Source organism: Anser cygnoides, chromosome 4 (assembly GCF_040182565.1).
Source record: "Anser cygnoides isolate HZ-2024a breed goose chromosome 4, Taihu_goose_T2T_genome, whole genome shotgun sequence".
Lineage (NCBI taxonomy): Eukaryota > Metazoa > Chordata > Aves > Anseriformes > Anatidae > Anser > Anser cygnoides.
This window is the reverse complement of record NC_089876.1, coordinates 6,074,306-6,088,209: the sequence shown is the minus strand read 5'-3', so window position 1 is coordinate 6,088,209 and position 13,904 is coordinate 6,074,306. Positions and strand designations below refer to the sequence as shown.

Below are 13,904 nucleotides of genomic sequence, written 5' to 3'. Positions count from 1 at the left end.
GTTCGGGCAGAGCACCGCCTGACAGCCTGGGCTACGGGAGCGTGGCGGCCTGGGACACAGCACGTTGGCCGAAACTGCGCAACGCACTTGTGTGCGAGGGTGAAATGGCTGAGAGCAGTGCGGACGCAGCTGCGGGGGATGCTCCTGGTGAGGCAGCGACGTCCGTACGTTTCGTAAAACAGCTGCGCAGGGACGGAGTTAAGGCTTTGCAAGTGCAAACATTCGTCTCAAATGAAGTCAGAACCTCCAAGCTAATAATACAAGTGGTGCTCGCGGGGGAGAGACGAGAGGCCTGAGCCTTTCATCTGCGTGGTTAGAGCTGGCCGTAGGACGGGCTCAGACTGGTTTGGCTAACCGCAGCCTGTTAAAGCGGGGGTGAAGGCTGGGCCTGAGCAGCCTGGAAGCAGGTCGGGGAGTGCGTCTGCTCCGAGCGTGAGGGCGCAGCTGCGCGCTGGGCATCAAGCTGGCCGAGCCCCTGGCACTGAGCTTGTGCCCCCGCAGCTGCGCTGAGACCCTCGCTGCAGCACGGCACCTGGGGGCTGAACGAGGTCACCGTACTCGTAGTGCTTATGTCTCAGCGTTCACCTACAGCTCGACATTGAGACTTCTTGGTTCAGTTTTTTCTTTACAGCGTGTGTTCGTGTAGTTCTGTCACTCAATATTTATCTGCTGTTGTTTAGATACACTTGCTTAGTCTCTATTTTTTTCCAGTTAAGTCTTACAAGGAACTAAGAACTGTTTCTCTCTCAATTCTCTCGTTCCCAGCTTGTTTGCAGATTAGCAAAGAGTTTTTCATTCTCCTTTTTTTTTTTTTCCTTTCTCTCCAGGCTTTTATCAGTCCCTTGGCAAGGATACCAAAGCACCTGCAGAGCCTTTATCTCATCCACCTTCAAAGCACGGGGGAGTGTTACTGGGCCCATCCTGCAAGTCCCAGGGAAAATAATTTTAGAGAGATTGTTTCAAGGCTGTGGTAAACTGGAAGCTAAATTCTGGCATCCTAAAGCCCAGGCTGGTGTGTAAGTCACTGCCTTTTCCCTTACCCGTGACTGCCTCAAACTCTCGTTTGTATTTTCACATAGATTTTTAGCTTTTCTGAAGCTAGAAAGTGAAGAAAGAAAGAAAGAAGCGTTAGTAAATCTGACTAGAAATACCGTTTTATTTTTTATCCCAGTTGTTGATTTGCCAGTGTCATAAGGAAATATTTACATCAAGTATACAGCTAGAAAAACCCGGAACTCTCATTTAGATCAGTCAATATGTCCCAAGTTGGTATGCTAAAAATCCTGCTTAACCAAAACAAATAACAAAGACTTTTTCTTTTCTCTTTTAACTACTCAACCATTTATTCCAGAAAGAAAGAAAACCTCCCATTCCATGCTCAGGCAAAACTGCTGAAATCTGTGGAAGTGGGGCTAGCAGCAGAACAAGGATAGCAAGAGGGAAACAGTAAGCTTTAGCTTACAGGACTGTAAAACCCTGAAGAGTAAAGCCCTTTAATTCATATTTACTTTCTCAGTGTGACCTTGTGTTGTATTAGATGGAGATTCTAGGAGATGCATGGCACCACAAGAAGTGGGTATATTAAGTGAGATTGTTTTCTTTGTAAATCATTCGGGAGCAAATTCAGCTTTTTGCCACATTTTAGAAAGAATCATTGCACACCCTTGAGCAGAGGTCCAGGCGATACCCTTATTCCTCATCAGTTTATCAGCGATGTATGTTGGCGTCAGGATTGACCTGTTTCTTCTGCCTGAGCCAGAGCTCTGTCATTGGGATTAAAGGTGACGTTTGGCCTTGGGAATCAATTTGAAAACCTCAGGTTGCGGAAGGAGCTGTGCTTTGGCACGCAGTTTGCAGAGGAAGCGCCTGCTTGCCTTCCACGTGCCTCTGCTCCATCTGGACACTTGTCTTTTCGAATTTCTCAGGATAGAGTGCATAAGAAGTAGTAGCCATACGGATCGTGTAGGTGGTGGGCATTTGCAGTGACAGCTCCCAGAAGGGGATCCAGAAGCCAAGAGGTGCAGATGCTCATATCTGTTGGCTTGGCATGTTGGGTTTCATTTTGGGCTTCCCGTTCGCAGGTCTAGAGAGAGAAAAGTTTGTGATTTATTTGACGTGAAACAAGCAAGAAGGCAATTGCTGTAACGCTGCTGATCAGCTCCCTTGGCCTTGGTCTGCAGCTGGGGACCTCAAAGAGCAGGCTGCGAAGTGTTCCAGCAGCCCCTTCAGTAGCAGGGCTTAAGATAAGCTGCTAAGCAATTATTATTATTATTTAAACAAACTTTTTTGGGTCATTTTAAAATTTACCTTTAACCTTTGCACATTTCCATTGTATCATCGCAAGGAGCCTTGTCCCGCTCCTTCTGCGAACACAATGCTGCCCTGGAAGCAAGGGAGGATAGCTGAGGGCTTTTGGGAGGCAAGGGAGCTGTTATCGGCTCATAAGGACTGCTCTCGTTGCTTGTTAGGAGGCTTTATAGGCTACAAGCGTGCTCCCAAAGTGACAGACGTTACTGGTCCCCAGCAACTGATAGTTTTATGATTTAATGAGTTGAAGATTTGGCATCTGTTTTCGCTGAAGATTGATTCGCGGTGGAAAATAAATGCTTCAGGTGCCAGAAAGAATCCCAGGCCAGATCCTCAGGCGCTCTTTAATTGAAAGAATTGTGCTATGAACTTCCAGGGAGCTTCATTTCAATAAGTGGCAACTGCTAACAGCAGCAGGGAATTCCTCTCTAAATAAAAGCTTAAATACGCTACAGTTGCTTAAAACATAACTCTGTCATGTTAGCAGCGCCAAAGGAAAGCTGTCCCTGACGAGATGATTTCCTGAGGCGCTTGTAACCCAGCCACTCCATCAGTGGAAAACTGAAGAGCTCTACAGTTGTGCAGGATGATTTCCCCGAGGGGAGAACGCATCTCTGCACAGGGCTGGCAGCAGGAATTGAGATAAGCGAGGAATGCAGGCACTGTCCTAAACAGCGTTCGGAGAAGAGTCTTCGCTAAGGTTTAGCCCTGGGAAAGCCAGGCAAAGATCAGAAGTGTGCTGGGCTGGGTGTGGAAAATAGCCTTTGTAAAAGTTCCGTAACACGTTTTTCAGGCACTGGTTTCTGACGCCTTCTCTGAGTTTCGTGCATTTAAAATTAAAACAAAACTGTATGGATCCCTTTTCTGTAAATGCAGGGGGAGAGAGTTGTTGTTGTGTTTTATTTTAATCCATTAATAGCAGCTTTTTGAATGATTGTATTAATTTATTTGTATAATTAAAGTGCGGTTCTTCTCTTACTGTGAAACCTACGGATGTGTAACAAGGAATCCGCATTTACCTTGGTTGCAAGATGCTTGATTTGCAAAGAACGAGGCTCCGCTAGTGTGAAATTACTGTCCCAGCCTTTCTTGCAACCTCGTTTTTCTACCGCTAGCCCGGTGCTGGCGTGGCTGGAGCAGCAGCAGGGATCCCACGCTCGAGCGCTGCTCTTTGTGCGAGCCCTGGGGTGCTCTCTCAGCACGGGGCTCGCAAAAGCGCACGGGTGGTTTTCTGCACCTAGCAGGTGAAGAAACCAGCTGCAGGGAGGTCAGTTTGCAGAAGCAAACCATGCGTTGCATGCGGGCAGGAGGATTCCTTGCTTATAAATGGCAAATCGCTTACTGCAGTATTAATATACTCTGTTCCTGGTGGCTCGGGATGATGAGTGGAATGGGTAGATGGGGAGAGGTAGAGGAAGGAGAAAGCAGAAAAAAGGATTCCTGTCTGCCCTAGAAAATAAATGAACTCTAAAGCTACAGATATCTAACTTGCTGTTTCTTAAGAAAATCGTCTCAGACTGCATGAGCCTTTTCCTTGCTGTTTCGTGGCGCCTGCTGGGGAAATAGAAGCATACGGCTGCAGTGGTGCTGCTCCAAAACGGTGCAGAGGGCATTCTGCTAGCACCGGCGTAACCTGTTCATAGTCCATAGACGCAGCTTTTTTGGAGCAGCACGTTAGAAATGCACAACGGTAATGCTCATTTCTGGGAGATGTGCAAAGGTTTTAGACTGCTGCAAATGCCTCCTGTCTCTCTGTTTAGTATCTACTGCAGCATCAGCTCTCAGGGATTTGAATTACTTAAAAAGCAAGCACAAGAAGAGAATCTTCTCTGTTTCTACCTTCACCCTTCCCCCCCCCCCCCCCCCAATTACACAGCCCCGTCCCAACCACCGTGTACCGAATGAAGACTTTTAGGTGCTTTTTGGCACCTGCTTGCTGTGTCACTTCAGTGTGAGACACCAACAAGTTGCAAAGTGTCACCAGCTGCCAAGCACTAACCTCTTACACCTGCATCTGCGTCGCCTGGTTTCTAAAATGAAAAAAAAGAAAATGTGTTAGCTCGGAGACACCAAGTCACAGCTTCGTAAAGAAATGCAGCAGTGGCATCGAGCTGGCGTTCCCTAGCACCCTGCCACCCTTCTCTTTACTTGAAGACTGATCAACCAAGCGTATTTTGGGGGAAAGCCACACAAGTGAGCAGTGTTGAACGTTCCCCCGGCTCTCGGCTCCAGGTTTATCACAAACTAAAGGGTATTTTCCTGGGAGCAGCAGTAGCAGGGTCACCCTGCCAACACTGACAGGGAATTATTTTTTGCTCTCTCCAGTGACTTTTTGGCACGCTGCTGAAAATCCGTTGGCAGCAGTTATTTCTACAGCAGGCGAGTGGCGTGGATCCCACGCAGCGCGCGGCCAAGTTTCTCTCCAGGTGGCTGCGATCTGTCTTCACACACCACGAGGGTTTTGTTGGGCTTGGTTTCACCCTCTGGGCTTCTTCGCTGCTGTTACAAATGTGCAGAGGGATGCAGAGAGACACGGAGCTCTGCCTTTAGACTACATTTGTTAAACACGCTCTTTTTTTGTGGCTCTAACCTGACTTAGATCAGCTCAGGATCCATCCCCCTCAAACGATGCTCTTTCCCATTTTAGCATCTACGTCATTATTTCAGGATGTGTTCAGGAAAATACAATGTTAAACCGTTAATTTTAGCACGAAAGGGAGGTGTCTTGATGTAAAAATCCTGCCTTGAGGGTTTGTGCTGCCTGCTGCAGAAATTAATGCAGCTAATGGCTTTCCGCTGGTAATGCAAATCAGCATTGAAAGGCAGAAAGAAATTGTGGAGTAGTGTTTTTAAGTTAATGGTATTGCACGTCACCAGGAAATCCTGGTGCACGTGGGGTGCTCTTGGTCCTGGGGGCTTTAGGGGAAGTTTGGACCCACCACAGGACACCAAACTCCTGTCTCTCCAGTGCTTCAGCGCCATCTCCCTCAAGAAGAAGGGGTTTTGGCCGGGGTTTATCAGTGTTTGTTCGTGTATTCCTTCCTATTGCCGTGGGTAGTGGAGGTTAGTGTTTTTCGGGGCTAGCAGATGCTGAAAAATTGTACCTGTTAAACCGGTAAGTTAATCTCACATCAGCTCCAGGCTGTAGGGTCAGTGAGGATGTAGTGAGGTTAATTCAGCAGCGGAGCATGGCAGTGATCCACACTAACGAGCTGAGCCATGTAACGAAATCGGTGCAGATGCTGGGGGTGTCTGGGCACTTCCCCAAAGGAAAACTAAATCGCTTTCAGCGGGCATTAAACTGATTTAAATCCGTTTGCTCTCACTGCTTGCTGAGGACAAGTTAAAGACATTTCAAACATGAAATTCAGCTGCAGGACTTCTGCCTTCCCAGAGACCTTGTGTTACTGCTTGAACTGCACCGGCCTCTGAAGCTGGGTATTAAGTAGCTAGGTTGGTTGTAGCTCAAGCTGCTGATCAGAGTCATTTGAATTTGCAAGTCCCATGCTGAAGCACCTTTATCCTGTTTTGTCAAAGTGTTCCGGTACTTTTGCCCCTGATACACTGATTTAAGGATGGTAGGACTGATACAGTTTGGTAGGGTAAGTTTCCTCTGTTTATAATATAAGACAACAGAATATATGTTGTCTTATATTATTATCAAATACAGAATTTGATGCTTGTTTCTCAAGCTAAACCTACAGGTGAGGAAGATACGGAAATGAATTTTAAGAGTGGCCCTTTTGCATTCACTGTGTCCTGGTTACTCGATAGCTACGCGAGGGGAAGAGCCAGAAAGCCCATTCTGCTGAAGGACCGGGCTCTGCTCTTTGGTCTGAGGCTCAGGAACATCTGCAGGGGCTCGGGGTGCGACTTACTTTGGCACAGCACGATGGTGATGACCAGGGCAATGAGAAGCAGGATGCAGGCAGCAGCCAAAGGAACCCAGATGAAAATCTCACAGAAGAAATTCAGCTCCTTCTCCTTGCTCGTCTCTGCAGGAATAAAGGAGAGAGAAGAAAGAGGGAAGGTCCCGCAGGCGCTCACGGCTGGGGTTACGGCCGGCCCTGGCGGAGCCACCTGGAGGCCCAGCAAGCAAAGGGACCCGTCTGGCTTTCAGCGAGGCTGGTGGGAGCTGTAGGTGAGGAGAGGGCTGCCCCAGCCTGCAGAGGGAGAGGTGGGGACAAGGGGTGTCCACAGGTGACATCCCTGACATCCAAGGTCCTGGGGAGCTGAGGGAGCCAAAAGTCTTCTCGTGTCTCTTGCTGAGGCTAAAACTGGTGCTAGCACACAGGGCTTTCCCTCTTTTTGGAGTGCCCAGCCACCAGGCATGCTCATGCTTTGTGAGTCATCCCAGGTGGGATGAAATCTGCGTTTGGAGTCACCAAACCATGGGCTCATCTAGGTTGGAAAAGACCCTCAAGATCACCAAGTCCGACCATCAAGCTGATACACCAAGTCCCAGCACCAAACCATGTCCCTTGGTGCCACATCCACACATCTCTTTAACCCCCGCAGGGATGGGGACTCCACTGCTTCCCTGGGCGGCCTGCTCCGAAATGGAGTCAGAATTGAACCCTCTCAACTGCAGCTCTCCAATTCTGACAGGGCTAAAAGGACCCCCCACCCATCCCAAAATGCCTGTAGTCGCTACAGGCATTCAGCTAAGCCCTTCGGACCCACAGCAACCCCTCTGGCAGAGCCCCCCTCCTTCCCTCTGCCTCCCCTGGGTTACCTGCCTCGTGGCTCTGCAGGCAGACGTTCCTCTTGGTGACCTGGGCGCTCTGGGTGGTGGGCACGGTTGTGACGGGCGCCGCTGTCGTGGTGACTGTAAGTGACAGGGGATGAATAAAGCACACAGCGAGACAGAACGAAATAGCTCACCCCCACCCGTGCTGGGGAACGGCTGCTCCTGTTGCCAGCTTGGGAGGTCTTTGTAGGGCCCATTTTGGGACTGCAATGCCCTGAAATTCTCCCCTGGGGCGAGCTTGTGTTGCTGAGCTGCAGGCTGATAGCTGTGGGCTCCTAATTTCTTGCTTTCTGCTACCACTTCTCAATTTCTGAGCTCTTATCTGTAGCTCTTAGGACACATGTCCTGAGAGAGACCTGTTTTTTTTTTCTTTCCTCGGTCCAACCTCCAGCCTCGCCTGTGAGTTTCTGTTTGAGGTGCGGTAAGCGTTCAGAGCTTGGCAGGACTTCTAGGGCCGAGGCGAAGTGAGGAAGGAGGGGGTGGTTGTGGACTTTTTTGCTCTCATCCCCTCAGCCACCGGTGGGATGGGGAGGTGCTGCTGGGTCTGCTCAACCACCTTCGTCTTTGGGCCGGGACGAGCAAGCAGAGACGGTGAGCAGGGAGCCTCCAGCAGGAGGACCAGGGCCTTGGGCATAAGATGCCTTGGGCAAAGCAGTAGGGAGATGGGGACTGGGGGCAATACAACAATAAAAAAGGCATGGGCAGGGGTGCTGGGTGTAAGTGAGGTAGGTGAGGACGTTGCTGACCTGGGAAGAAGACGCGTAGGCCAGAGCTGAAGTACAGCACTTGGTTGAAGTTGACGGTGCAGAAATAGATCCCCTCGTCCTGTGCCTCGAAGGAATTCACCTGCAGCCGATAGGATGTGCCGCTCTTCGACACCTGAAAGCGTGAAGATGTTTTCTGGCTCCCCTCAAAGGTTGTCCTGGACAAGGCGGAAATATAGACGATGAAGTGAAGGGTCCCAGCCTTGTCCTGGCGGATCCAGGAGATGCCGCTGTCTGCAGAACTCGTGCACTCCAGCTTCAGTGGCTTTCCCCTCTCGGGATGCGTGATCTTGCTGTCGTAGAACTTGGGCACTGTCACGTACTTCTGGCTCTGGGCTCCAGGGCAGCCTGCGGGGGGACAAGTCCACCATCACCCTTCGCAGCCCGCTCGGGAAGAGCGGCACCGCTCCAGGCAAGCGCAGGGGCTGCTCCTGGGGGTCTTTGGGCAGCCCCAGGGCTGGCACCTGTGCCCTGAAGGAAGACACGAAGGGAGGACCGCGCCATCCGGCACGCTTGGGTGGTTTGGTTGAGTCCCTGGGGGACTCAGCATTCAGCCACCCGGGCTTTAAGATGGATGCTGCCCTTCAGAATAGCTTTCAGCTGCGTTCTCAGGGGTGGTAACATTTCCCAGCTAATCTGAAGTGATTCCCTAATAACAACTGCTATTTTTTTTCCCCTTCCCTTTTTGTTTTGCCATTCACCATCCCCTCCAGTAACTCCTGTCCAAGCGGGCTGTGTTCCCGCTGCGTGTCACGCTGCAGTCACGCCGCTCCTGCTTTCCTTCCCTCCACATTCACTGAGCAGCCCTGATCGTTTGTCTTTTGGGCTTGCTCTTCATTTTCCCCACTGATCGTTTTCCCCAGTCCCTTGGATTCGGTGGAAGGGGGAACGCCTTAACCCGTTTTACTCGCTCCCCCTGGAAAAGGTCACCAAGAATCCCAGTCCCATACTCACAGAGCCCCAGGCTGAGCAGGAGGAGCAGCGCAGGAGATGCGTCCGTCATCCTCGGGGACAAGGCAGCGGAGCACAGATGATCTTTCTCGCTTGCCTTCGGAGGCTGTGCAGCTTTTTGGAGAGGATGTGATGTCACCAGGACCCTCTTAAGTGAAGAGCCGGTGTTCAGCATCTGAGGTGAAATGAAACAAGCAATGATTTCTGAAGAAATTCAGTTCTGCTCCAGAACTTGGGCTCATTTGTCATTATGGCATTTATTTTAATGGTGCCTTAAGGGTTTTGCTGTGGCAACTTCACTAGAGATTCAGACTGCCAACTCATGGGCTTGAAATCAGATCAGCCACCGCAGACTGCTGTCTCCCAGCCGTTCGGGGCACTCACACCAGGTCCAGCTCTGCAGAAAACATGGGTGAGTGCCATGCCATGGACACAGGCCCCACGCTGCATTTCTTGGCAGAGGTTCTGCTGCCTTCACTTGTGTGCGCTCAGGTCTGGTGTAGGTGGAAGAGCACGCTATTTTATTACAGAGCAAACAAGATGCGGGAATGTTTTACAGCATATATTCATATACATATATATTTTTATGTCCAAACCCATGCATTGCTGACATGTAGCAGAGTTCTTCAGCCCGATTGTTCTCTGCAATTGTTCTTTGCTCTGAAAAAGCTGCTTTGTGCAAGGCAGGTGGTCGCTGGTGCAAAACCCGTCAAGAAAGCCCCATGCCCCAGTGGCATGTGTTCTTTTCTTTTTTTTTTTTTTTTTGAGCATCTTGTGGTTTTCATCTCCAACCGCAGGGACTTCCGTACTGCCAAAAAAAACTTTACACGCTTCAGCATTCAGGGCCCTTGTTTTTGCCTTCAGGTGACCACTTGCACATTGGGAGGGGTTGGGCTTCCTGGCATTTGCACGTAGAGTAGCAACAGTTTCACCAGGCTGGTGGGGTTATTTGTTGGTATTTCCTGGCCTTCCTACTTGTTTTTTTTTTTTTATTATTATTATTATTATTATTATATCTCGCAGGTAACTAGAGATAGGACTAGAGGGAGTGGCCTCAAGTTGTGCCAGGGGAGGTTCAGGTTGGAAATGAGGAGACATTTCTTCTCAGAAAGAGCAGTCAGGCGTTGGGACGGGTTGCCCAGGGAGGTGGTGGCGTCACCGTCCCTGGGGGTGTTCAAGGAAAGGTTGGGCCTGGTGCTTGGGGACATGGGTTAGTGGTGACAGTGGTGGTAGGGGGGTGGTTGGACCAGATATCTTGAAGGTCTCGTCCAACCTTAACGATTCTATGATGATGATGATGATTTTTCTTTCTGTGGGAGGTGTATTTCTACTACTCCTTTGCAAAGAAAGCCCCCTGTTCCTGGGCATGTCAGGAATCAGGCACTGCTGACTGATAAAACTGCTGTTGTGGCTGCTGCTTAGACGTGACGGTTATGAGAAAGTGAGCTAAATGGGCTAGGAACAGGGCTCATTTCACTGGGCCTCAAAACATTTTGGTGAGTGAGGACAGCGTGTATTAGGCCCACTAAGATCTGTGAAACGTGCTTTGGTGAGGCTGTAAGACTTGTCTGCGTGAAATAGAACAGATTCTTTTTTCAAAACACAAAGAGAACAGGTTTCATCAGTTAAATAACATTACAAGGCTCTGAGTCTTGAAATCCCATCAAGCAAATGTGAACATCAGACCTGAGGTAACATCAGACCTGAGGTAAAAGAAATCACTTAGGACTCTGGCCATCTCTGAACGTGACTTCTAAGTTATGCTGTTTGTGTAGGCCCCTTCTCTTTTGGGGGGCAGTTTATTCTCCTTAACCTAAGTGGAATTGTGCTGCCTTTATCATGGGATAAGCTGCTTTTGGGAAGTGCCTGGCTTCACTGACTAATGGAGGAGCCTAGGCCGGGAACTCCACTTCTCCACTTCAGAGGCCAGGAACTCCACTTCTCCACCTCAGAGTGTGATTTTATTATGTGTCAATCCCAGATACCGAACAGGAGCCCAGTTTCCTCTCCTAAGGAAAGCTTAGGACCTTCAGCTTGGTCCTCGTGGCTGACGGACTGAGCTGGTTTCCACACGAGGCCACCTCTTCCTGTGTCGTGTTCAGGCCCTGGGCCCTGCGTCACCACTCAGAGGACTCCTTTTCCTCCTCGTATTTTTATTTGCGGAGGCGCTTTGTGACTCACCCCTACACAAAAGGTACCACCAGGCCCTGCCTCTTCTGATGTTGCCCGTTTTGCATCACGGGATGAAGGTCGCATTGCTGAGTAACAGGAGATGGTTTCAGGGGAGCTAGTCCTTTCTGCTGCCTTCAATAAGATACTAGCGAGTATATCCCTTTAATGCAAGACAAAAGCTTATTGTCAGTGGGGGAGAGATGTAAGCAGGCTGTCACGAGTCCTTTCCCAGCAGGGACACCCTTCATCGGCCACAGGGGGACACAGGGAAGAGTAGCTCTGCAGGAGACGTCTGTGTGGTATCAGATGAAACCACCCCTCTTTTGTGCCTCCATCTCATATCTCCTCAATAACAAATTACCTGGGGGCAGGGATCATCTTTTTCTGGGTCCCGTGTTTACATATCCCCTGGCACAAAGCTGTTTCTCCTTTCTACAGTAACGAATAAGAACAACTAAAACGGTTGGAGTGGCAATTACTTCATTATGAAAAGCTCCAGGCACACAAACGGGACCTGCAGGAAAAGCTGTGATTTAAAAACTAGCACCTGTATAAAGAATTTAGATCTGCAGCATGGTGGCATGTTCAGATCTTAGCCGTGTTGAAGTGTCTGCTGGGATGCCGAGGCTTGCAGACCTCATGAGATCAGCAGTGAACGCCCGCGGTTGCGGTCTGATGTTCCTTGCCTTAACTCTGCAGCTCTCCTGTTGGTTGTGAAGAACGCAAAAAGGCAGCAAATTTAATCAAGCAGCTTGAACTAAGCAGAAAGTATGCCTATGTTTTACACTCTGACCTACTCTGAAAGTGGGGGTGAGGTGGTAAATGAGATTAATTAAGGAATCCCTCTGGATTTAGCATGCTCAGGTTTGACAATTTCTCCTCTGGAGGATATTTTGCAGTGGACTTGTTAGATTGAGGACAGCAGTCCAATCAGTGAAGCACTGGCATTACTAATGTGTTTTATTAATAATTTCTGTTGTAGTGCCACACTTATGATATGCCTAAGGAAGAAGAAATATCAGACAGCCACTTACTTCCACAAAACATTGTATAAGAGATGTGAGAAGACCAGACCGGGTTGGTTAGACAGTAGAAGGTAGATTTTTTTTTTCTCCCAAACCTCCCAGTAAGTTTCAGTTCACTGATAACTAAAGTTGCAGGGCTCTGATTGCTGGTGAACTCCAGCCTAAGCTGCTTATCTTTAAATGCTAAGATCAGCCTAGATTAAATTTTGATGTTTCAGATCCACTAAGCCCTGCTGGGTCCTCACCTGCCGAACCAGTGCACATCAGGTGCGAGGGGTCCGGCACCCCATGGCGTAACACAGCCTTGATCCAGATGCAGACATCTCCGTGCAGAGAAAGCGTGGGGATAGTGAAAGAGGAAACCATCATTATCAGTGTGGGGATCTTCATATCTCATAGGGTTGTTCCCTCAGGATTCAGTTTGTGAAACAGAAGCTGTTTGCCTTGCCCTGGTTTTCAATGAGAGACTGGATTCGCTGGAAGAGGTGTGATTTTGGTTAGGGCAACTAATAGAGTTGGAAAAGAGAGATGAACTTTCAGGTATGCAGGTCCTTCCTCCCTTCAGAAATGGCACGATTAAATGTGTGTAGAGACTGGGGAGAAATTGGTCTGTATTTTATTTATGTCAAACAATTAAATAGAAGACGTGAACAAAGAGAGAGGAGACAGTCATGCAGGGAAGAGACAGACTGGCAAGGACCTGCGTTTTTGGAATGGGTCTCAGCAGGAGGCTAGTTTAGGATTCGTTTTCTCAGTGCTTGCTGAGGAGATTTCACTTGGTAAAGCTAGGAGAGATTTCCTACCACAGCCCCTTGGTCAGACACAAATTTATCTCAGTGTGTTTTGGAGTGGGCTTTTAAACGTGAAACTTTTTGTTCTTTTTGAAAACATTAGTGGGGTAAGTTGTTGCATGTAAAGTCTTCCAACCCTTATGGAAATTATGAATTAAATGAAATGGTAGTCTGAAACACTTTAAAATTACAGCGAAGAGATTGGGAGTGAGAGAGAGCTCGGGGCATCAGAGCTGGAGCAGGTGGTGAGTTTTGGACATGACTGATTTCTTAGTCATCTTGTGGAAGGGTCACTTCTACAGCACATCAATGACTTTTTCATAGTGATAAGGAACTCTTCAGCTGCTTTGGATCAGTAATATTCCACATGGCACAGATCTCTAAGAGCATTGTGTAGCTGGAGCACATCTCGGGACATGGGAGCTGTGCCGTAGGCACACGGTAGGCACACAAGGAGCATCGGAATGACCATGCTCCACCAGGTCTGTTGTTTCTGCTGCCCATATCTCACCACAGTGCTTCAGGAGGACACCTCTGTGCAGCCTGCGAAGCAAGGATGCAACGTTGCTGGCTTATGACAAGTAGGTGCTGCTTGGTCCCTGCAAGCGATCAGCTTGTGGTAACTCAGAGTGTGATGGCTGGTTGTGTTTAGGCATTGCTGATTCTTCCTGTTGTTAACGTTAGAACTCTTGAGCTCTTCGGTGAGGAGGAATGGAAAGTTTTAATGAAGATTTCAGAATTTAGTCTCAAATCACAAACTTTTCTTTCAGATGCAGGGAAAAAAAAAAAAGTTGAGACTTAAACATACAACTTTTCCGGTGTGAAATGAAGCTGTGGTTTACGAGCAGCTTGCTGCACCCTTTTCTTTGCAAAGCTGCAGCACTGAAGGGGTTTGGAGAATGTCAAGTGCAACAGTCATGTGCCCGACGCTCACACACCATCTTTTCACTGTAGCTGCATGTTTCCAGTGCAGCGGCCAATATTGCGCTCTATTCTGGATACTCCTCGTGTAAACACCACGTACCTTAAAATAGATTTTCCTTAAAATACAGTTTGCAAACCACAGCTGCTCCTGCACGCTCATCTCTCCAGGTGTAGCCCTTTAAACCGATCGCTAGGTCAGAAATCTCCATAACGCCAGTGC

The 13,904-nt window shown here is 48.8% G+C and overlaps 1 protein-coding gene across 1 annotated transcript; it reads right to left on the bottom strand.

Moving 5' to 3' along the window:
- Positions 1-1,324: 1,324 nt before the first annotated feature.
- On the bottom strand, positions 1,325-8,887 carry CD8A (CD8 subunit alpha). Its single transcript, XM_013177823.3, has 6 exons — positions 8,776-8,887; positions 7,804-8,169; positions 7,043-7,135; positions 6,186-6,302; positions 4,307-4,337; positions 1,325-2,083 (listed from the first exon to the last, which is right to left on the bottom strand). Exons 1-6 carry the CDS (start codon positions 8,822-8,824, stop codon positions 2,029-2,031), a joined length of 711 nt encoding a protein of 236 aa, XP_013033277.2. The 5' UTR covers positions 8,825-8,887; the 3' UTR covers positions 1,325-2,028.
- Between the last annotated feature and the right edge of the window lie 5,017 nt (positions 8,888-13,904).